Consider the following 24,458-nt stretch of genomic DNA (forward strand, 5'->3'; position numbering starts at 1 on the left):
GGATGATATACCCCAAATCAATGAAATTAATTTAGCACTGTTTGGTTAACCATTTCTGATTTTCAACTTATTCTATTGATCTGAGTATATGCACTGTCCATTTGCTGCAGACCTCACAAATTTGGTGGACAATGCTTAGGACACAAACTTTTGACAACTGAGATTTGAACAAGATGCAACAGGAAGTTGAGGTAGTCTGTCTACGCATATGGGAATGTGTGTGTGTGTGTGTGTGTGTGTGTGTGTGTGTGTGTGTGTGTGTGTGTGTGTGTGTGTGTGTGTGTGAGTATTTTTTATTTGCATTCAGAATTTGTCAAGGTTGACAACAACAACAAATTGCATTCTGGATCAGACACACAGGGGTTGAAGGGTTGAGGCAGCATTCTTGCATCAGACCTGTGTGTGTGTGTGTTTCTCTTGCTGTATATCTGTGATGTTATCTGAAAAGAGAGATCAAGCCATGCAGGTGTCAGCAGGCACGGGGAGAATATTTGACTTTATCTCAACCGTTTACTTCTATGTTGACACCATCAGGAATTTTCAATTTCAGCCCAACAAAAGATCATCCTCCGCTTTTCCCTTTTTTTCACAGGGGGAAAAGTACAATACACTATTTTGTACAAGCACAATCCTAACTGGATGCACCCACAGTAAATCAGCACCAGTGAACTGGACTGCACAAAGCTGAACCATGACTCCATTACCCACCAACATTAATTTGAAATGAGTGTAAAATCATTTTTCTGTTTGGACCTGCTGTCCTGTGGAGTGGGCCTGTTTGGTGTTTTATTTACCGTCACCTCCATGCCCAGAACTCTGTTAATCCTCTGTTTGTGTTCAAACACCTTCGCTGGTTGCTCTGCGTCAGTCTGTCTCCATGCTGGCTGCTGTGAGCAGTCTGTGTATCTGGCTGCCAGTGGAGCTGATCTGGCAGGCAGCCTGCTGTTGGGGACGATGCCTGATTTCAGAGATGTGTGACAGCGGATAGTGGATCAGTATTGTCTGTCTGCCCTGCTGCCTTTCTGTCTGTCTGCATATCTGTCTGTGTGTTACCGTGTACGTCTACTTTCCTGTCTCCCCATCCGTCAGCCGGCCTGTCGGTCTCTGAGTTAACAAGGATGTCTTCTTAAGAGGCATTATTCATTTGGCAAGCTTTTATTTGTTTGATTTATTCATGACATGAAAATATACTTAATCAATACAAAATTCATTTCCTGAAAGGTTTTGAAGGCTGTTTCTTAGATGGTAATCAAAGGGTTATCCTGTTGTATGGTGAAGATTACACAAACTGTGACAGCTTCAACACAACTTTCACTTTCCTCTAAAACTCTGCTTTCAACCTGTCGCCCCCTGTAGGCCGCACACGAATGCTGACCCTGTTCCACGGGCCTTTCAGGGTCATCAGCAGGCCCCGTGTTCTGGCTCGGGTCCCTCCCCTCACCCTGCTACTGAATGGTACCCCTGATTATCTCATAGTTTTGCTGGATATTCCCTCATCTCCCCTTTAAAAGGGCCGCATTACTTCCAGCTCCCCAAACTTGTCAAAACCAATTTGCTTTCCTATTATTCCCTCAACTGATTCCACCATGACCCCTCCTCACAGCCCTCCCTCCACAAATCCTCGACCCTCTGCTTCCCTCAATCGAAACTCCCAACACGACCTGTGCAACCCCTAAACTCCCTCCAACCCCGTCCTGTGGACTCCTGTGAATTTTTTTTAGCCCGCGACCTCCTCTGTACCACTCTTATCTGTCTAAACGCTGCGGAGAGTTTTCTTTCATCTCTGAGCAAACCTTTAGAAGGAACGCAGTGAAAGGTGGTGAATGAGTCCGTCACACACACACACACACACACACACACACACACACACACACAAACAGGCCTTTGTACGAATGAAAGCAGACAGTGAGTCACTGACTACTAAATAAAACCTGTCTAATAGAGATCAACGAACCTGAAAAACTTTTTTTTTTTGACAGCGCAGGCAGCACTTCCACCATCATATCCTGCACAGCCCTTCAACCCCCCCCCTCCTTGCACCCACCTCATCCTTCTACCATCAATTAGCGCCTCACCAGTGACAACACAGAGGATCTTCATTAGTGGAGAATGCTCAATTATATCAGTTGATATTCCTTTCCAAAACTAATTATCCCAGTTGCATGGTACGGCTGACTGAGCCTGCCCTCACCCCGGGGCGCAGCGGTTACTGATGTGATTTGGTTTTGGCTCCAAGGTCTGCTTTCCTCTCCTCTCTTTTGTTATCCTCCTCTCCCTCTACGCTCATTCAACAGTCAGCACTCCCATCTCAGTATAGCCCCGTTTCCATTGCATGATACTTGTTGACCCTCTGTGTATTTTTAAAGTTCATGAAGACTCATCATGCTCACATTTTTGCCCATTAAAAACTAAGAGCCTGTGCATATGGATGCAGATCTTGCTCCTCCAGTAAAAGACATACAATTAGCAGTAATGTGGTAATTCTACAAAAAGCTCATCATAGGAGCCCTCTGTCTATACAATGCCATCCTGTGGGGGATAGCAAAAATAGACAGCCTGTACCACAGCTATAGCTGAAACAGAAATGGTGCAAACACTGTCTCCTCAAGAGAGGAAACTGGGAAGGAGGTGAAAACTGCAGAGAACATATGGTGCAGACGCTTAATGCCGCATATTGGCTCAAAGCATGTTTACTTGGAATTTATCCACTAATGAACAGCTATGACATCTGAAATATGTTGTTTATTAGGAAGATTGCTTGTATTGCTCATGGAATCTGTCAGCAGAAGTATGTCCTTTGTGTTACTGACTTCTTTGAATAAAAAAGGTCTTTAAAAAGGAGGTATTAATAGGTGCAGAAAATTATCATACTGTATACATCTTACCACTATGTTAGACATCTTAATGGTCAATGGTTCAACTTGTGAACTGAGTGAATTACTGCAGAAACTGAAGGCGAAAATGAGAGAAACTGTTTCGCTGACAGAAATTCACATAGTGGGGATTAAAATGAATAGGCAGGCTTAATTTTCTTTCATCTCAAACACATTACTTCCATGCTAATCACTTTGTTTTACATTTTCTGACAAGGTTTATTAGAAGGAATATTATCCAAATGTCTAAACATGCCACACACCTTTTGGAGTCAATGCATTATGTTTCCTGTCAGCTTCAGATTCTCTTGGTGGGCTCCTCGCTGCCCTCAAGCCAGGGACCGGCCTCACAGAAGGTGGGCCATTTAGTCACATTTCAAAGTAGCTCAGGCAGGGGAACACACTCATTACACATAATTCTTCTTCTCCTCTTTTCCCCCTGGCTCCCTCTTTAGTCCCCCCCACTCTCGCTCTCTGTATCTCTCCTCCTCCCTGTTTCAAAGACCAAAAGCCCTCATGGTCCTCCGTCCGGAGTCCGGAGGTAGATCACTTTAATTCTGCTTCACGGATCTTTTTCAAAAAGACCCGAGACCCGGAGACCTCAGAACCGGTGACCGATGGGTGAACCCGGGCCGACCAGCCAGGACCCGGGCGCTTGTAAACACAGCCAACGTCTCACACGCTCTCATTCCCCCCTGAGCGCTTTTGTTCCCTCCCTACAATGGCACAAGCAATTGATGTTGAGCAGAGTGTGTTCTTTTTAGTTTGGATGTGTTTGTTTGTTTTTGTGACCGCTGGTCATCGCATCCATCCGAGTCAGTTATATCGGCTGTCACTTGGCCGAGAGCAGCTGATCAATGATTTAAAGGTAGATTGTTTCTCTGGATTCACAACTCATTTAAGTGTTTTTTTTTTCACTGTTGGTTATTTTGAGGGATTGCATCCAAAGCTCCATGTTGCCAAGACAGTCTGACCCGTCCTGGGACAACTGAAAACTGCTCTTTCTAGGAGAGAGGAGGGGGACTGTCCTAGATGAACTGGTTTGCTTATGTGGGCCAGACCTGGATTCCACCAATGGTTCATAAGTTCATTTCCCTGTTTGGGAGGAGTCTCCGACCACAGATTTCTGCCTGATGTCATCATCCCAATTAACTCGCAGGTGATTGGGTGATTTGAGCACAACCAAAAATTGATCATTGCTGAAAAACATAACTGCCTTCCCAAAATACAAGTGTATGCTTATTTGCCTCTTGTATTGACCAGTCTAATCAGTTCTGCTGCAGCCTGCTGCCTTACAAAACAGTCCACGCAATCAATACACCAAACAAATAAATATTATATGAAAAATTCAGCAGACAGTCTCACAGCAGAAATGTGGAAGCGTGACGGTTTGTGACAACAGGCGAGTTTCTCGGAAAGACGTCAATCTTTCCAGGGCACACACTCAACGATTGATAAATCCTCTCTGATAACAGCACACGAAGCCACACACACACACACACCAAAAATAATCACGGATATGTCAGTGTTCGAGACATTCAGTGGCATTCACGAGGAGTGAAACCTGTCTGGTTTACTTTAGAAACCACTGTAGGCACAAGTTTTGTACAGCCTCGCTGCTTTCACACAGCCTCCCTTAAAGGGCAGCCGGCTCATCCCTTTGATGACTGACGGTGGGATTTGTGGTGATAATGTCTTCAGGTGCCAGAGGATTGGGATTAAACATACTCCAATTTAAACAGCAAAGTTGCCATGGCGATGACCTTCAGTTTTGGCTCAGTACACGTCAGGGAATACAGTGACTGGTGTTATTGTCCAGAGACGCTCCAATTCAGCGGGGGGCTTTGGTCATGTTTGCACTTTCAAATCCTCCATCAAATTAGAAACTTTGTGTGACAACATGTATATTGACAAAAAGCGCAGGTGACATTTCACAAAACAGTCATGCAGCACGGATTGCACAGTGTACAAACAGCCCCACTTAAAGAGGCAACAGATAGCATCTTTTCCTAAATATATCATTATGAAAATAATGTGGGTTGCACAGGGTAGTGGCCACAGTAAAATCAGACTATCAGTGTTTACATAGGTTACTTAGTGGCTGTGCAATAAGCTTCTGCCACCGGTGCCGAAATTTTGCGCAAAAAATCTGCTTTACGGCAGGAAACGCGTCATGTATTGCGAAATTGGTTGGTGAGCCAATCAGGAACTGGAGCTGGTCCTTATGAGGAGTTGGGCATGAGATAGTTGAGTCATGAGCACAATGGCAGACGGACAAAGTGTGGAGATGAGTGAAAAACAGCCTAGCAAAAGAAAACGAGCTCCTCTGTCTGAGGAGGCAAAGAGGAGCAAAAAAGGTGAGTGATAAAAGAAGAGTAAACGTCAGTCAGGCGTTCAAGAGATGGAGGGAGCTCTGTGACCAAAGAGGCTTCAAAACCGATGTCCAGCTAGCTTTCTTTCTAATGGATCAGTAACTAACACAGCTAAATGTTAGCTAGACGAGAGAGGACTGTACTGTACTGGCTGCTAGTTACTGTAATTCCTAGCTGGCCAGCATCGCAAATCGCCGCAACCAGGGACCGGGTAGCGAGTGTTGGTCAGCTGACATCCTCGTTGCCATTCTACAGCAGCCCTTGGACGGTGATACCCCCCTCCCTTCCTTCTGTTCTTGAGGAGGCAGCTATCGATGGACATCGCACAGCCAAGTTACGCCGAGCTAAGTGAACACTGAACTTTGTTTCCCATTCAGTTTGAGCTCCAACCGGCCGCATCGTTTCCATACGGTACCGTTTATTCTAGAATCGGGACTGTTTACATGTGCATATTGGTATAATTCCACTGTGTCTACTGTTTGGCTGATACTGTACATATTGGTATAATTTACTGTGAGTTGTTTGTACTGGTACTGTGCATTCTGCTATAGTTATTTGCATTACTATTTGTTTTTCCTTCAGATAAATCTAATTGTTGCTCGGTCTCTTTACTCATTTATTTAGTAGAGTGTCCACACACCTTCTCATTCTACATATACATAGAGGTATACTGGTGGCTTTACAGTCTACATTTTATTGATTATCTCTGATCCCCACAGTCAATTTGGTCGTTGCAACAGTGCGACGCAACACCACTGACGCTAGGTGGTGCCAAGCTAAAAAAACAAAAAAAACAAAACAAAACACAAATCCTATCTGTTGCCTCTTTAAATCATGACTGTAACACTGTTGAACAGTCTGAATTGAGCTATGAGCCCCAAAAGACAAACTTCAGACACCCCCACCCACACCTCAGCAGCACCTTGACCCTTTGACCCTCCATCAGCCCTTCAGGTTTATGCAAACGTTCCCCTCCCGCTCTAATTAAGGTGAAAGAAGCCTTTCAAATAAAGCTGATGAGGGCTGACGTGGGGCCGTTCTCTTGGCTGTCTGAGGACGTGAGCACCCAGAGCAGGCTCCGGCTGAACGGGCCTGGAGACTCACGGTTTGGGGTCAGTGCCTATCCCCCTCCAGGGCAGTCCGTTCACACTCTCACACCTGCCTGTCATAGGTGAGACCAGCAGGAGAAAGAGAGGAATGGAAAGAGAGGCAGGAAGCAAGAAGCGGAGGGAGAGGGTTTTCGCATTTTTAAATAAAGAACAAACCCCAGCAGACAGCAATAAAACAGTGCAATTATTATCACTATTGACTCAAGCCAATCTCAGCAGTACCCTTGAGGCGTGGTTGGTCAATATGAATTGCAACAGTCTTGTAGATTTGACAGCGTCTACTTAGGTCAAAAGTGTGGCTAGACTGCCTCACAGTGGAGGCTGTGGGAACTACAAGAGCAGACATGATGGGAAGAAGATGCTACTGTAGGTGTACACACTCACACACAAAGCCATAGGGAGTGTTACGTTATGCAAGACAGTGTGAATACTTCCATTCCATTCCATAGGCTGTCATATTACTAAGACCCAATACTCATGTACTCATGTTTAGTGTTACATACACAACATGTTCTGTGTCATTTAAAATGTTTATGTTGCTTGTCACTTCAGTCTGTTCATGTTTATTACAGTGGCAGTTTATGCATCTTCATACCCATTTTACTAATGTGTCTGAGTAAGTTGTTCTGTAAGCAGTGAATATCATCAGTGCAACAGATGTCCGTCTTCTCCGAGTATGATCGTAATATGTTAACACGGTTCAGCCCGAGAGCAGCTGTTGTATCCCAGCTGTTATATTTGGGTTTGCAAATATTGAGACAGTGTGAAGATGCATTTAAATGTGCCACCTCATGTGGGTGTGTGTGCTCCATGTTTTGTCATGTGCATATAAATAAAGTCTCTGGGAGATATCAGATACATTATTTGCTTCAAGCATTGTCTTTGATTTACTCGTTTTTACATGAAAAGCTCTCATTTGTATTTCATTTTACTGCCATAAAATCAACCTGATTTCAATTAATTAAACATGCCTCATAGTTTAACATGACATTTGACATTATTTATTAATTATAGCGCTTTGGGGTTGCATTTTTGATGTATGAAAGGCGCTATATAAATAAAGTTTGATTGATTGATTGATTATGTCTTTGTAATGAAAGTTATCCATCTTCTTTTGTTACTGTACATTAAATTCCTCTTTAAAAAGGTAGGCTACTATAATTAAAATGTAAACACATTTTTCTGTTGCTCACTTACCATTTTGGTTAAATTGATTATAGTGTCACCAGGCATAAGAGAGGAAGAAATTAAGCACTTAGTACTTTAGTGAACCAAAGTAACTGGATTGTTAACCACTAAAAACACCATAGAAATCACCATAAACTATCAATATAAATATATTATTGATTTTCTTATTGAAATATCAGAATAATTGATCATTACCATGATGAGTTTGACCAATTAGTAGCCTACTCAAGAATGATAAAAGCATACAAGAAGTGATTTCTTCTCAAACTGACTAATTTTTCTTATGAATACGTTCAGCCAGTGGGCTTAAACTCTGCACCAGTGGAGTGCTCCTTGTTTGAAAAGCTTCTTTAGAAATGGAAAACCATCTTAGTTTAGTGTGTTAGCATATAATAGCATTTGCTAATAATTAGCACAAAAAGCACAGTAGGCTACATATGAAACTGATGGGCATGACATTGGTTTTGTAGGTATTTGGTTATAAACCTACCCTAAAACTTAAAAGAAAAAGCCTAGCCTCAATTAAACACCTGGTCCCTTTTGCTAGCCCAGTGTGGTCACACATTTTGATAAATAAAGGTCTGTCTCAAATAGAGGCCTGGTCTCTAACCATGTGTCCAGTCCTCGATTACCCTGTAAGTTATTCATATTCCTTTAGCCTAAGGGACCTCCGATTAAAAGAATGAAAAGGGGTCTTCCTAAAAAATAATTCAAGTTGTTGTGAGTATTGTTTTAACAGGATAAAGTGGTGTTATGTCAGCATGGGAGGTGCCGTAATCCTGAATGATTCATAGTTGATATCTGAAGTTTAATTATCAAACAATATTTACACTGGTTTAAATAAACAATTTGATTGTATTACTCGATTTTTGCAGAGCCACAGTTTTGTGTGAAAGGAATTAAAAACCTGTCCCATATGGAGGCACCTGTCCCCATGGGTGCAGATCTGGTGACAAGTTTGGGGGGGACACAATCAGTTGTGATTTTTTTTAATTGCACGTGTGCAAATCATGCCCACAGAGCGCTTGAGATTGCCAGCATATTTCACAATTTCATAGAGGCTCATCACCATCACCAAGTCATTCAAAAAGCACCACAAAGAGAATCATATGCTTACCTTTACTATTTATTTCTCTTAAACAGCCAGTAGTACATGGAACCAGCCATCACCCTCCTTTTCACTGCTTCGCTGTTAGTTAATGCTACTTCTAGTTTCAGGGTCTCAGGCATGTTATGTCCACTCACGTTCTCATCTCTCGCCTCTCACGGATTCCCATTTCTCCTCATCATCTTCTCTTTCTCCCAGTATATAGGACTACTGTATACATTTGTTCAATTTCAATCATTTAAGCTATTTAGAATTGGGGGGGACAATTTGTGTTTTTCAGAATTTGGGGGGGACATGTCCACCCCCCCGGGATCTGCACCCATGCCTGTCCCAAATATAGGTATGTTGATTTCCGTGATTTAAGCAAATAATAGCCCGGGCTATTATTTATGGTGATGGCGCTGTGAGAAAAATCACATGAAAGTGGACACATAATTCAATGGCAATCCATCCAGTACTTGTTGACTCAGAATCACTAATGTGAGCCTCCTCTTGATGCTACAAAATATAGTGAAGGCTCAAGGTATACATATCACACTATAGATCACACAACTAATTAGCAATTACACAACCGCCTTCCTCACTAAATGACAATATAATTAACAAGAAATGAGACAAAACAGCTAAACAGAAATGACCCTGTGGACACCACATAAATTAAATAACCTGGCGCTTTTTATAAAGACAGCAGATTAAAACATCACCAAGGCAGACCACGCAGAGAGCAAACTCCACAGTAGCTGCAGCCACAAACAAACACACAAATCAAAGCGCAAGAAACACTGCACAGATATTAAACAACCTGTGGTGCACAGTTGTCAAAGTTACTCACTTGTGTAAACAAGAGTATCGCGCACTGCTATGTCCCCCTCAGTCTGCACCAGATGTGACTTCTCTGCTCGTTCATTCTCTCGTTTTAGCTCATATCCGGTCCACTCATCCTCTCTGTCCCAGTATAACCAGTCCCAATCACTCTGTCACACTGTACTTGTCAACGCTGTCAAGGAGGCCCGTGAGCGTGTTAGCATTTAGCATGTTAACAACACCCAGCAAACACCTGTTGGGTGTGTTTGATTATGATTACTGAGCGTCCGTTTCACAAAACAGGTTCAACAAACTCTGAGTCTAATCCTGAACTCTGAGTTGATCTACTCTGAGATAGTAAACTCTGAGTTTCCGGTTCCAGAACAGCTGATCTGAATCAGTTTAATCAACTCGGAGTAGTTTCACCTGGAGTCAAGCGCGTGCACCACAACTATAAAAAGCCAGCATCAATGGAGCCCCGATTCGACGAGTCACTATGGCAACGGGGAAGAGGAGGGCTGCGTTTTTCACCCCACTAGAATTAGAAATCTTAATGCGCTCATACGGCGAGTTTGAACACGTTTTCAAAAAGAAGTGCAACACTGCTGCAGCTGCAAAAGAGAGGGAGACGGCGTGGGACAACATTGCTGCTCAGGTCAATGCCTAAGTTTAGGTAAGTAGTCCTTTGCAATCACAATAATATTACAGGGGGAAACTGCTTGAATGGTAGCCTATTAATTTATTTCATTTAGGTGCAATCCCGTGGGGGAGAAGCGCACTTGGCAGCAGTTTAGGATGAAATATAAAAACATTGTTCAAACAGGTAAGACCTCGGCATAATCTCATGGGGGTAGCTACCTCATTTTGATCACGCTATAGGCTACATTGTAAAGTAGCTAAATATTAAGTGGCTGTTTGACTGTGCAGTTGTTTTATCCCCAACATAATGCTGTTTTCACACACATAAATGTCTTCTCATCTATATCATGTTTTGTTAAATAGGCTAATTAAGCCTATTTAAACTAACACAGACTTCTACTCAGCCAACAGAAAGAAGGCAGATGCCTGTAAAACGAGCACACTTTCTGACCGCCCTGCATACAGTTGCCTTACTCAAGTGCTCAGCATCTCCGACACTGTACAAAAAAAACTTCCATTTGCAAAGAAACGCAGCGCAACACACAATATCCGCTGGGATGTGAGAGCATGACTACGATTGGTAATGTTGCAAATGTAAGGGCGGATTAGGTTGTGTATGTAGATGATGGACTGTGACGTGAAACGGTACAGCTCAAAAAGATAGGCTAATTGTCTGGAAATGCATAAACATCTATGCGTGGTCTGATAACCATCTCCCGACGAATATTTAATTTTCTGCGCAGTAATGCTGCACCTTCATCCACGGGATCATTATCAAAAGGACATGTCATGTTAGTGAAAAAAGTCGCCACCTACTGTGCCTAATGGACTTCTAACATACTGACTCTGATTTTTTTAATGATTTTTTAAAATGACAGACGGCAGTACTCGGCTACGCCAAAACTCGCCTGCTGACTGAATGAATGAGGAAATCAAATGGAGTGTGTGGCTCTGAAAGAGGGCGGAGACAGAGAGAAACTCGAGGTTCATTGAGAAAAACCGACCCTGCGTTCCAAATCGCATACTTCTACTATATACTTTAAGTATGTACTGCCTTAAAAAGTATGTAGTGTAGTATGCAGTATGCATGCAGTATGCATACTATTGGGACGCACTACATCCGCCATCACATCGCTCCCCGAACTCCGAACCTCTTGCTCACTTCCGCCGCCATCCGCAGCGCCACATTTGAATATTTTATGTTGTTGTACTTCAGAGATGCAGCAAATCTCCCCTCATCGAGCTCGCCAGAGTCGTGCATACCGTCGGAGGTGCCGGAGAGCTCTGTTGCTGTTATGTCGTAATGAATGTTGTTGTTTCTAATAAACTGACGTGTTCACGTAAACAGTCCCGAGCCTATTATTAGTGACCTGTCTATTGAACTAGTCACCAGTAGGCATATTAACCCCCTTCACACATAGCTCTCTGTTGCTGGCAGATGTTTGTTGTTCAATATATTTACAGCTATGCAGCTGCTGGCACTATATTCTGTCTGCACGTGAAGCAGCCTTACATTCACATTACTTTTATTTGTAGTGTAACATACTTGCACATTCTTACTACATTACTTAATATGTATTTGACTTTTACTATTTATATATTTACTAGTCTGTACTGCTCCTTCCTGGCCCATAGTATATTCATATTTAGTCATATTCATTCATTATTTATACCACACTTACACCACTGCCTATACTGGTAGAATCTTCTATATTGTAGTCATAGTTGAATACTAACATTGATTATACTATAATCACAATAAAGTTGAATGTTGTAACTGTGTTCTTGCAAAACTGTATGATATGTGACAGTATATAATCAGATCATTGCAGTCCTAATATGTAGTGTCTTCGTATCTCAAATTAAATAAACCATGTATGAAAGGAAGTGTGAGTGTTGGTTGTACACACAGCTCAGTCAGTGCGACGTAACTTCCGCTGCGCAAAGGATTGTGGGTCAGAATGGCCAAAGAAGCATGCTGACATGCATACTGCGAAATATGACCGGATGTAGTAGAACATCCTGGTACTTTTGGCATACTGCATCTGACATACTATGTATTGGGACACACTAATTCTTTTTCTGGCATACTAAATAGTATGGTAGTATGGGTATTGGAACGCAGGGCTGGTCCCGACCAGGTTAGGTTCATAGAGTCTGTTACTACGGTAACTGACCGAGAGCTTAAGTTACCTCTCTCTCCGAAACAGGCTAGAGTTACCCCTCTTTCTCTGGTTTGAGTTACCTCCCTTTTTGAAACGGAAAACTCAGAGTTTCCCTCATTTCAGGGTTAACAGACTCTGAGTTTTCACTAAATCTGCTTTGTGAAACGGACCCCTGGCCAGGTGGTGCACTAAACCGGTGATTAATTAAAGTGAACACAACCTTTTTTTTTTTTTTTTTACTTACCCATGTCAAGGTACAAAAGGCCTAATGCTAACCTTAAGCCATAATGACGTAATTATTGATTATGTCCTCATTATTACTTATAAGGGAGGCATCTTCAAAAAGGAAAGATAGAAAGAACGTTACTTCAATAAAAGTAGAAATACTAATATTTATAAAAACAAGACTTCGATACAGTTACACGAGTTGTAATTCCTTACTTTCACCCCTGCAGTTCCGCATGTGATATACACTCACCGGCCACTTTATTAGATACACCTGTTCAACTGCTCATTAATGCAAGTAGTTAATCAGCCAAACATATAGCACTCAATGCATTTATGTCTGTGGACATGGTCAAGACGACCTGCTGAAGTTCAAACGAGCATCAGAATGAGGAAGAAAGATGATTAAAGTGACTTGGAACGTGGTATGGTTGTTGGTGCCAGACAGGCTGGTCTGAGTATTTCAGAAACTGCTGATCTACTGGGATTTTCCCACACAACCATCTCTAGGGTTTACAGAGGATGGTCCGAAAAATAGAAGCTCTCCAGTGAGCAGCAGTTCTCTGGGTGAAAATGCCTTGTTGATGCCAGAGGTCAGAGGAGAATGGCCAGACTGGTTCAAAATGATAGAAAGTCAACAGTAACATAAATAATGACTTGTTACAACATCTGTGAATGAACAACATGTCGAAACCTGAAGCAGATGGGCTACAGCAGCAGAAGACCACACCAGGTGCCACTCCTGTCAGCTAACAACAGGAAACCGAGGCTACAATTCACATGACAAACTGGACAATAGAAGATTGGAAAAACATTACCTGGTCTGATGAGTCTCGGTTTCTGCTGCGACATTCAGATGGTAGGGTCAGAATTTGGTGTAAACAACATGAAAGCATGGATCCATCCTGCCTTGTATCAACAGTTCAGGCTGGTGGTGGTGGTGTAATGGTGTGGGGGATATTTTCTTGGCACACTTTGGGCCCCTTAGTACCAGCTGAGCATGGTTTAAACACCACAGCCTACCTGAGTGTTGTTGCTGACCGTGTCCATCCCTTTATGACCACAGTGTACCATCTTCTGATGGCTACTTCCAGCAGGATAACACGCCATGTCACAAAGCTCAGCTCATGACAATGAGTTCACTGTACTCCAATGGCCTCCACAGTCACCAGATCTCAGTCCAACAGAGCACCTTTGGGATGTGGTGGAATGGGAGATGGGTATCATGGATGTGCAGCTGACAAATCTGCAGCAACTGTGTGATGCTATCATGTCAATATGGACCAAAATCTCCGAGGAATGTTTCCAGCATCTTGTTGAATCTGTGCCACAGAATTAAGGCAGTTCTGAAGGCAAAAGGGGTCCAACCAGGTACTAGCAAGGTGTACCTAATAAAGTGCATGCACAGAAACATGTCCAATACTCCAGTAAGAAAAACAACTGAAAAATCTTTATCACGTTAACCCTATTTTGCTAGCATGACTAAAAGATGATTGTTTTGAGGAAATTATCATTCTAGTATTGATATGATAACATGCACACAGAAGCAGCAACAAAAAGACCTTTACATTTTATTTGCACTGAATTATGTATGTCTACATTTTTATCATTTGGTCTATACATCCAGTGCCAGCTCTGTTGTCTCATTTAATGGCAGAATATTTTCTTATAGTATGGTAGCCTACACACAGCGGAGAAAGGATGAACACCCTCAGTGTCTTTAGATTCAATGACATTAAAATTTTATTTTCATATGAGAAATTTATAGAAACTTTGTTAAATAATCCACAAAAGATTTGAGTGTGCAGCTTGCCAAGTCTTATTATAATTACTGTAAGTCCTCCCTTATGCATTTTTAAAGTTGGTACTAAAAATGTATAAGGACACCAGCAGCTGCAGGTTATGTATTTAATGTACATTCACACCAGAACAGAAGAATGTTTCCTAACATGAGCTCTGCAAAGGAAAATTACACAATGAACATTATTATTTGTGTTATTATCATTTCTATACAATATATACAGCAGCCTCTACTTATAGGCCATCCCACAGCAAGGTGTGCTCATGCTCTTTTTATAAACCAAGTAATTCCTTAAGTGACTTCAAACACAGTGGATTAACCTCATCGGTGTAACGCACCTGGCCTAGGGCATGTAAAAGGCTTATGTGGATTTGCAGTGTGTGAGAAGTGTTTTCGCACTTTCCGAAATATCTCACACAGCTCGTCAGGCTTGTGATTGACAGGTAGAAGTGAGGACACACCAGCTGATTGATCTTAGTGCCATATATAGCCTCACGGAACATCTGCTGCAATGTAACTTGAGAGGTGATTAGTAAGAATTCAAAGAGATAGTCTTGTTCCTGTTACCCTGCAGTTTCAAACACTGTGTTCTCAGCATCAGAGCGGGTGGTAAAACTGACAAACAACACATCCCTCTCTGTAATGTAGGAAGCACATAATAAATTATCTCTGCCTGTTATCCAGCACTTCCCTTAGGACCCTCTAGTTATTGGCTTAGTGAAATCCCTTAAAAGACGCATCTACTTGACTACTACTTAATGGAGTCAATCCAACATGATGTGTATAATCCATGCAGTCACACCTAGCACCTCTTCTATGTGCTGTCACTCCTTGGTGTCTATGCTTCAGTTTAGATGACTAAGGTAAATAGAGTTGAATAGTAGGACAGTGTGTAGTGTAAAATTAGGCAGGGCTATTTGGCATTTTTAGAGTAAATGAAAATAACAGTAGTTGGCATTTATGTTGCAGATGGATGCTTGTTGGCATGGTGAAGTCGAGTCAAATGTCTACTTGAAAAAGCAGTGGAACAACAGCGGCAGAAACAGCAGCAGATAGTTGAGTCCTGGCAGCCCGGAGGCGAAGCTCGTCACATTGCAGTCATCACTGTAGCAGCAGTGAACTTTGACACCTGGTGCTCTGTAGCCCTGGCTGTTGGCCTGACTACAGAAAGACTTGTAGGAGCACGACTTCATCACTCCACCTGACAAAAGAGACAGAAATAGAAGTCAGTGTAGCAGCTGTTTCACACGGACCAACTAGGATAAATCGGATTAAACTTGCTGCTGATTGAGCCGGGCTATGAAGCTTTAGTCTTGTTTTTTGTTCAGAATTTTTCAGTACACAGTACACAGGCCCGCACACAAACAAGATCATAGACTCTTTGGGTGGCCCAGACAAAGAAGCCCATCTATGCCCTAATGGTTGCATGTCAAGTGAGGGTAACAGCTAACATATGTATGACAGTTACAGGTAACTAGCTGACTGTCCTAACTAAAGGTATCCATCACTCATACGTTAACAATAAGGGGCCCCACTTATGAGTTTCTGGGGAAATGGCAGTCAACTGCATAGTGCCTTCATGAGTGGTTTAAGGGAGTTTAAGGCCACTACAAAATGTGCCGATATGAATGATCATCAAGGATCCCTCAGGTGTTTTGGGGCCCTCAAACATTTGCCTGGTTTGCCTCTCCTGATGGTGCACCACTGGGAACCTGGAAAGTTCCATTAAAAAGTCCCTACCTAATGTATGTCAACATATGTGCATGCTCTCTCCTCGTTTCGACCAGTGAACTTCTCAGGTCATGTGGCCAACTGCCTGCAGTGGTGGAAATTTTGGTTCCAAATTACATTTGGTTTTCATTGCTTACATTTAGGATGAACATCATTATAGCTAGTTTCCATGGACCCCCCTGGTGGCTGGGTCCCACAAATCTTTCCCTTCTTTTCCCCCTTATGTTCAGCCCTGCCAGCACACACTATGTACCTGACTCCAGAATGTAATTTGGGAAACGTGGTGCAGCCATAATGTGTCATACACAGACAGGATGATGGTCTGTCCTGTTGCCCCACTTTTTAATGATTAATAAGGTATATTTTACACAAAACTCTTGCCTTGTGCAGGGTTAAATGAGCAAACTGAGTTAACTTAATTTTGTGGAGAGGAACTGTCTTGGTGCCATGAACACATGGTGTCCTAATTAAGGATATTGATTGAGTTGGAGCGGCAAAGCTCTTCATTTCCTTAAAAGCCTCGGACCCCCTGCTGACTGGGATGTGTCTCCAGACAGCAGCCTGTCCGCCGTTAACACACACGTGCACACACACACACACACACACACACACACACACACACACACACACACACGTGCACACACACATCCTCACATACAGATACAAATAGAGTTGTATGTATCTTAATTGTTGGTAGGAAGAAAACTAGTAAAAGAAAGGCTACTACACTGTCACGGTTGGACTCACTGTCATGGCCCACCACCACAGCGCAGGCATCAGAGTAGCTGGGACAAGATTTGGAGCCTTGCCGGTTGCAGTCCTCATTATTGGAGCCCATACAGGTGAAACATCGCAGAGCCTCACCTGGAGGAAACAGAGAAGAAAACCTGCCACAGTGCACACTTACTAAAGCAGTGAAATCAAAACATCATGGCATGTGGGCGAAACAGATATAAGTCTCTAAAGCGTAGTTTCATCTTGGTGTATGTAGAGAGCATTAAAGATGTCACTACATGAAAAAAAACATGCCTATACATACATATAGTTTATATAACAGCGTGTAAATGGCAGGGAAGTCATGTAGAAATGTTATTAAACCAGACCAGACTGCTACTGGAGCACATTTACATGAAATCCAGCACCACGGTTTTTAAATGCCAGCTGTACAGTATGTTATTCTTTGGCTGATCTGGTGTTATTGCTTCAGCTGATGGGAACTGATTGTGATGCTAATGTAGGATTTTCCAGCAAATAACTCAAATTAATGAAAAAAATGGCACCCTATGTCAGATGTATTGACTTTTTCCAAGACACGATTTGGCTACTTAATGCTGCTGATGCTACTGCTGCCACGCTTGTCTTTTAAAAACCCATATTTAGATACTGGTACAAGTGGCTACAGCTGCTCTGGCATGGTTGAAACTGCATTACATTGTGGCACACTCAAGCTAATTCTGTCCCATTTATCATGAATTTCACTCTACAAGGGCCTCAGATGTACCCTTTATTAACACAGGATCTATGGGTTTGATGAATGTGTACACAAATTCACATCTGCATGACTCTGATGCGTGACATTGTCCCACAGGCACAGTGAGAGTAAAGTGAAGATAGAGTGCTCATTAATCGCTTCGTTCACAAAAGTATTCCCTAAATCAAGCAAAGATTTAGGCAAGCGATTTAAAAACACATCTTTCTAACCTTCAGCTAAAGCTTCAGGGGCCCACTTCAGCGTATAAAACACTTAAATGTCTTTCTAAAACTCTCCGGAGGAAGGAGCGCTTATTTGAGAACTAGCTGACCTTTGAAATATCACTTTAACGCTCCCTTTTGAAAACCTCCATCGTCTCCTAAATTCTAAAACAGCCCTTCATAAGCAGCCTTTAATGCTGCTTCCTAAGAAGATCAAACCGAGCTATAGGAATCACCATATGCTTTATTCAGATAGCAGCTTATCTCTTGTCTTGGCCATCATCATAACCTCCTTCAACACACTCAACTTGTCTTTTATCTCCTGTTATGATGGAGGGAGGAGAGAAAAATGTTCAGACACAGTGCTGTCTCCATTAAGGTAAAGACCAGATAAAATTTTCTACTAAAGACAAGCAAATCAGCTTAATGACACATTGCTAAAATATGAGACTTTTACTGATGGAGGCAACAAAGAGAACAACAAACCAACATTTCTGGTATGAATTTGAGAAGCTGGTCTCATTTCTTTGCTTCCCTTGTGCCCCTCTGTATGTTTACATGGCATGTAAATGCCCCCTGCTGTTCGTAGTTGACCCCAATCTATCCCCACAGCACAGCCGCTCTCCACACATGCTAAAAGTATTAGCTTCCAGGCCTATTAAGAGATTAGCTGCTGGGATTGCATGCTTGTTACAGAGGAGGGTGGAAGACTGAAGGAAGGCAAAACTCAGGAGCATTACCAGAGAAATTAACAGCAATTAGCAAAGATGACATTATAATACAAAGTTTTATTAGTAGGTGTTACTGTAAAATTGCTTTATAAAACATGCCTGAAAAAATAAAGTTAACTGTGATTTGATCATTTTCTGCCTGTCCTGATGTCCGACAGCAAAGATAGGCTGGGCAGTTACTCAACAGGTCCCTGCCTCTCAGGGAAAGACAGAAAAACAACAAATACATACTATTCTTGGGAATTCAAAAGATTCAAGGGAGAAGACACCAACAAAGTCCAGACAACAGGTGGACAAAGGGTATAAGGGAGATCTAAAGGGGGGGAAAGGATGAGGTAAAGACAGAAAGCAATAACTCCTTACTGTTGGTTGCTAGCAGGACCAGAGAAAGCAGGAGCAGTGGACAGTACTGGACAGCTCTCATGGCGTTGGTGGTCCTCACTCGTCCTGATCACACAATGAAAAGCAGGTTGTTTGCTCCTAAAGCCCCCTGAGCTTAATCTGAGCTATCAGATGAGCTAACATCCCCTCCTGTACTGACCAGCAGATTAGCAGCCCCTCTACTGGGGCCCACAGCTCTGTGCTGAGTGTCAACAGTTGCTTCTTCTCCTGGATGGGCAAAGGGACTCATCCTGTACCTCTCACCTCACCACTGTGCTCTGGCCACACCCATCCTGAGTCAGGCTCTTGTCCCTGTCTCCACCTGGGCCGGCCCTTACATCAGCCTGCTGCAGCACCTGATCACCATCTCTGAGCTTTAACTGTCTCAGGATGCCTGTTGTCCTGTGATGCTTGTTTGTTTGTGTGAGATGTAGATGCCTTAATTCCATAGGGATGTACTTGATGCTGTATCTATTTAAGACTGACATTTGGAAAGATTACCTCTGTATATGGAGTTACAAATAACTATATTCTACATTACAGTTCCAAGAGTGGCAGTAAATCATTTTAGGTTGGCTGTCATCTGTCTCAGTAACACTGCTGCTCTAAAGTTGTTATACTTGTTGCTGCCATGACACAATATTGCTATAAAAAATTAATTTAACATTACACAGCTCTGTCAGATAAAGTCAAGAACTCCGTTAGTGAATCCATTCATCATGTTCTAAAAATGGTCTTTCAAATGGATTTCATCACCTTTTGTTGTATAGTGACAATATAAACACTCTAAATGGTTCCAAATGTATTTCCTGTTTGAACATTTGTTAATGCAGTAGCTCTCAACGGTCATGACAACACTGACAGCGTTTGAGGAGCCAGACTTTGGTGTCAGTTCTGTTGCAAATCGTGTCTCTGTCTAGCAGAGGCTGAGATGCAGTTGCTGGACAAAAACATGATCTGTATGGAGAGCAGTAACAAGGAAAACAAAGATGCATATCAAGATATAAAATGTCAGTAAGCATCACGTATTATGCATTTTGTGATCTGGAGGAAGGATATTGCAGTCAAAGCTGAAACGACAATGATGGGCTAAAATGTGATTTGCAGTGCCCACCCTGTTGACTCCAATAAAACCGAAACCAAAGTCTGGCTCCCTGAAAACTCTCACTGCTGTCGTCATGACCATTCCTTCTTTTATATTTTCCCTGGTAGCTCACAGAAAATAAACAGGGACCAAAGCTGTTGCCCGAGCACCAGAATAGCAATGAAACAGCCTGTAGTATTCTTTTCATATAAGACAGAGTGATCCTGGAATTGTTCGAGGTTTGCATTCATGCTACTGCCACCTTGATTGAAAGAGGTTTATTATCAACCATTTATCCATTAATTTTAGTAAAGGGTGTAGTTTTTCTTTCTTTAAATTTACATATGTGGGGACACATATTCAGCTGGGGGCCTCCCCACAGAAATTTTGAGCATCAAACACTTCATTTGATGCATTCTGGTGAGTTTTATGCACAATTTTCTGCATCAATGGTTGCTCCTGCTTCAAGTGGCTCGTTATGTTTTATGGCTAATTGCAACCATTGCTTTTGAGGTAGCCATAGTTGCATTTATGAGTTCCGTTTTAGTGGTTAGTCAAAATTAAAATCTTTTACTACTTTCATGTTTTTGGGAAGGGGACAAATGCACGTGTTCTAAATATTAAGGGGGATGTGTCCCCTGTGTCCCTAAAATCTATGCCTATGCTTTCAGTGATCTACCGCATTCCAACATCTCTGAACTCAATAATCATAACACTTGGTGTGAAGCATCTCTTGTGCAGTTATCATAGCTGAGGCAATAAATATGCATAAGATCTACCTCACAGTAATTTCTTCTATTTGTGGTTATTTCCCTCCCAAACACAAATAGGTTTTGCTGAAATATACATCTTTATCAACATAATTTCTGTTTTTTCAAATGAGCATTTTTCAAATCAAATGTCTATAATGCTTTTATAGTGCATCATATACACATAAGAAAGATCACTTGTGCATGTGTGTGTTGTTTCCTTAGACACTGACTGGAGCCAGCACAATGTCAAATAATCCTATCCACATCCTAATCCTGATTTATCATTGGTCATGCCAGGTCAGCTAAATGCATGAGAAGACAAGTCATGCACGGAAAGAACTGGTGTGAACACAGAGTGCTGTATTGCCAACTTTTATTGCACTTTGTAAGCAGATGCTGTACAGCAGCTGTGCAGAGAAGTTATTCCTCAGTGTGACACAACGAACCATAGCAGAACTAGGACATAACCCATCCAAAATTAAATTACTCCTGGTCACAACTGAATACAGTAACGATTAGTTTGCTTTATATCAAAATTAAATCCAAAAAAATAGTCGCACGATTTCATCAAGAAAGCTATGACAAGTATGACAAATATCTACAAGGTTACATGAAGGATGTGGGCTGAGAATGACGGAATAACTATCAAAAATGCAGATCGATCTTTTTCGTACGTGGAATTTCCTACAGTATATACAAACATATAACATAACGAGTTCTCCTTTCTCTCCTACATGCAGTAAGATATCTTGATGGTTGGTGTCCTCTTTAGTGGTGTATCAACATTTCATGGATGAATCTAAATCTCTGTTACTCTTTTTCAAAGTCTATCTTTCTCTTGTATCAAGAGGAGACAACAACAAGAACGGGTAAACAGTCTTCCTCCTCAGTGGCTGTCATGGCAACATCATTATAGATAATTTAACCCACAAACAATGCTCTCGCTTCCTCATACACGCACTCACGCGCACAGACACACTCATTAGTGATATGATACATTTTCTAAAACTTTAAACCAGACCCCTGATACAGTACGATACAATGACACATCAAAAATGTACAGAGTGATTAGAAGAGAAGCAGTTCCTGTGGATCCTGAAAACACAAAGTCAGTAGGAGACCATTTTGGTCTTAAATGTCCATCGGTTCTTGGAAGAGTGGTAAATGTTACTGATCTGCTTCATTTTCCAAGTTCTTTTTCTCCCCACAACCACTCCTCTTCTCTGGGAGGTTTGGCCTGGGCGTGGTGTGGTCGCTAACTCTTCCCCATCTTGGCGATCAGCTCATCGCAGATCTTTGTCAACTCCTCGATCTCTTTGTTCTGTAAAATAATTGTTGCAGTTACATTTATATACTTGGGCATTTTCCTATGATTTCATATCATTTTACAGTACATCCCAGGACTGATGAATTCTGACTGACCTTTTGCTCCAAAGTGCGCTCCAGAGAGTCCACCTTCATCTGCTCCTTCCTCAGACTGGCCTGGTAGGCGGCCTGCTCCTGCTTGGCTTTGGCCCGCACCTGAGCTATGTCTGCGTTAGCCCTGGGAACACACACACAAGTAATACAATGAGAATAAATCACCTCTCTGTGACCCCCATAAGCCCAGGAAGTCTTAAGAAAGCACAAGGTCACATCTGCAAAGCCTATACAGATTAAAATCTTCAGAAATGCTGTCTGTCTACCACTCAGCCCTGAGGTTCATAACTTGTGATCCTCACAGCACCTTACGTCCCCCGGCCACATTTTGCTGTGACCCAGGACCAGCATTGGTTTTTATTCATCCACCCTTTTAACTCTGAACCCATAATATCTTGGTCCTCGCTCACAGAACAGGTTGTTGCTCAACATTTCCTCAATCAGAACTGAACTCAGAAAGATAAAATTCCCTTATAGTCTCTTACAGTTCACCTTATACATGGAATAATCTGCAAAAGACCTTAAAAACTGACTCTTTTTCTGTTTTTGTTCATGCTCTGCATCATTTGAAAATAATGGTCTCCCTGATTCTCCAAGTCTTCAAAGGTTTCAAAGACAGCCTATATTCAAATACACCGATCAGCGAAAACATTAAAAACCATTGGTGGGTGAAGTGAATAACATTGATCATCTTGTTACAATGCAATGTTCTGCTGGAAGACCTTGGATGCTGGCATTCATGTGGATGCTACTTGACGTGCTCCACCCACCCGAAAACCGTTGCAGACATAATAAACCCCCTCACGGCAACAGCACTTATAGATGGCAGTGACCCCCCCAGCAGGACAATGCACCATGCCACATCACAAAAACTGCTCAGGCATGACTAGAGGAATGGGATAAAGAGCTCAAGGCGTCCACCTGACCTCCAAAAATACCCAGATTCCAACCTGATCGAACATTTGAGGGACATGCTGGTACCCCAGAGGTACCCCCGATCCAGGGTGGGTGCTCCTTGGAATGGACTAGGCTCTGACCTATTGAGGCATGGACACAGGACCTCTGATGGTGTCCTTTGGTGTCTGGCACCAGAGTGTTAGCTTCAGATCTTTTGAGTCCCATGGGTTCTGAGGTGGGGTCCCATGGGGGGTGCCTGGTCTGCACTGGTGTTTAGGTGGGTGGAGCGTGTCAGGTGGCATTCACACGAATGTCTGAACCCAAGATTTCCCAACAGAGCATTGCATTGTAACAAGACGATCAGTGTTGTTCACTTCACCTAACAGTGGTTTTAATGTTTTGCCTGATAGGTGTATGTACTTCAGATGGACATTAAGTTATTGTGAGTATATTGTGGTGTTTTCCCTTTGGGGAAAATAAAACAGTCATGGTGAAATAAACTCCAGATAATGAGTCTCACTTGTCTAGTTTCTCCTCTGCATGAATCTTCAGGGCTTGATAGCGCTGTTCCTCCTTGCGCACCCTGGACAGATACTCCTGAGCGCACTTCTTCAGAACCTCTTCATTCTGAGCAAAGAGAGAAATATTTTAATTACTTGCCATAAGGTCTGCCAAACTAAATTTTAGATGACTTGCAAGGCTGGGGCATGTTGGAAACACTCATTAGTTGTGAATAATTTGTCACCTTGCGAAAGCCCTCCAGTACGTCTTTCATCTTCTCGTAGCGTCGGAAGAGGTCGGCGAGAGACTTTTCCACGGAGTTGAGATCGGCCAGGGCCTGGTCCTTCTCCATGATCAGCTGCTGGATGGTGTGGTGAGAGAGAGACTTCTCTTTCTGGTCATCCTCTGATGGACACACACAAGTAGAGTGTATATCAGATCATCACTCTATGTACTGAGGCTTCTGCTGTAGTGGGCTCAAATGTCACTACATATATACAAACAAACACTTTACTATATATCAACATGGATATGTGAGTTAGTATGATTTAACAGCATTTGATACACTATATGAGTATTTCTGCAGCATGCAAACAAAAACACTCAACAATGGGAAAATCAAAGAGACCTGTAATCTATAGGAGTAGAGCTGGTTTGCTTTGATAGTCTTCCAGACCCTTCAGATTTAAATGACAAAGCTCCCAGCGTACTGCAGCCCCCTCCCAGCTTTCCCTTTCCTTTCCTGTCATGAGCTTAGACGGCCAACCTGCTTAACCCACTAATTCTGCAGCAATGACTTTCGCAACCATCTACAGCACAGAAGCAAAATGCAGATGTGCATTTAAAGGTATCCAGTATGTTTATATACATCTTAAAGGTTTGTATAATGTACTTAATACCAGAAACTGGGGGATTACATGAAGTGAATGTTTACCCGTTCAAAAAAATACAGTGTTTCAACATACAGGATGAAATGCAACAAATAT

At 42.3% G+C, this 24,458-nt stretch overlaps 2 protein-coding genes across 2 annotated transcripts in view; both read right to left on the reverse strand.

Annotated features, from left to right (window-relative positions):
- Window positions 1–14,641: 14,641 nt before the first annotated feature.
- On the reverse strand, window positions 14,642–18,863 carry ly6pge (lymphocyte antigen 6 family member pge). Its single transcript, XM_049600687.1, has 3 exons — window positions 18,802–18,863; window positions 16,763–16,879; window positions 14,642–15,485 (listed from the first exon to the last, which is right to left on the reverse strand). The coding sequence occupies exons 1-3, from the start codon at window positions 18,860–18,862 to the stop codon at window positions 15,292–15,294; spliced, it is 372 nt and encodes a 123-aa protein (XP_049456644.1). The 5' UTR covers window position 18,863; the 3' UTR covers window positions 14,642–15,291.
- A 2,148-nt stretch (window positions 18,864–21,011) lies between these two features.
- Window positions 21,012–24,458, reverse strand: part of tacc2 (transforming, acidic coiled-coil containing protein 2) — a 59,342-nt gene continuing 55,895 nt past the window's right edge. The window contains exons 19-22 of the mRNA XM_049599571.1: window positions 23,717–23,877; window positions 23,492–23,598; window positions 22,078–22,198; window positions 21,012–21,976 (exon numbers count right to left, since the gene is read on the reverse strand). Coding sequence (XP_049455528.1) covers window positions 21,911–21,976; window positions 22,078–22,198; window positions 23,492–23,598; window positions 23,717–23,877 — 455 coding nt within the window. The 3' untranslated portion in view covers window positions 21,012–21,910. The remainder of the gene's footprint in view (window positions 21,977–22,077; window positions 22,199–23,491; window positions 23,599–23,716; window positions 23,878–24,458) is intronic.

The sequence above is a fragment of the Epinephelus fuscoguttatus genome, linkage group LG16 (assembly GCF_011397635.1).
Source record: "Epinephelus fuscoguttatus linkage group LG16, E.fuscoguttatus.final_Chr_v1".
Classification (NCBI taxonomy): Eukaryota; Metazoa; Chordata; class Actinopteri; order Perciformes; family Serranidae; genus Epinephelus; species Epinephelus fuscoguttatus.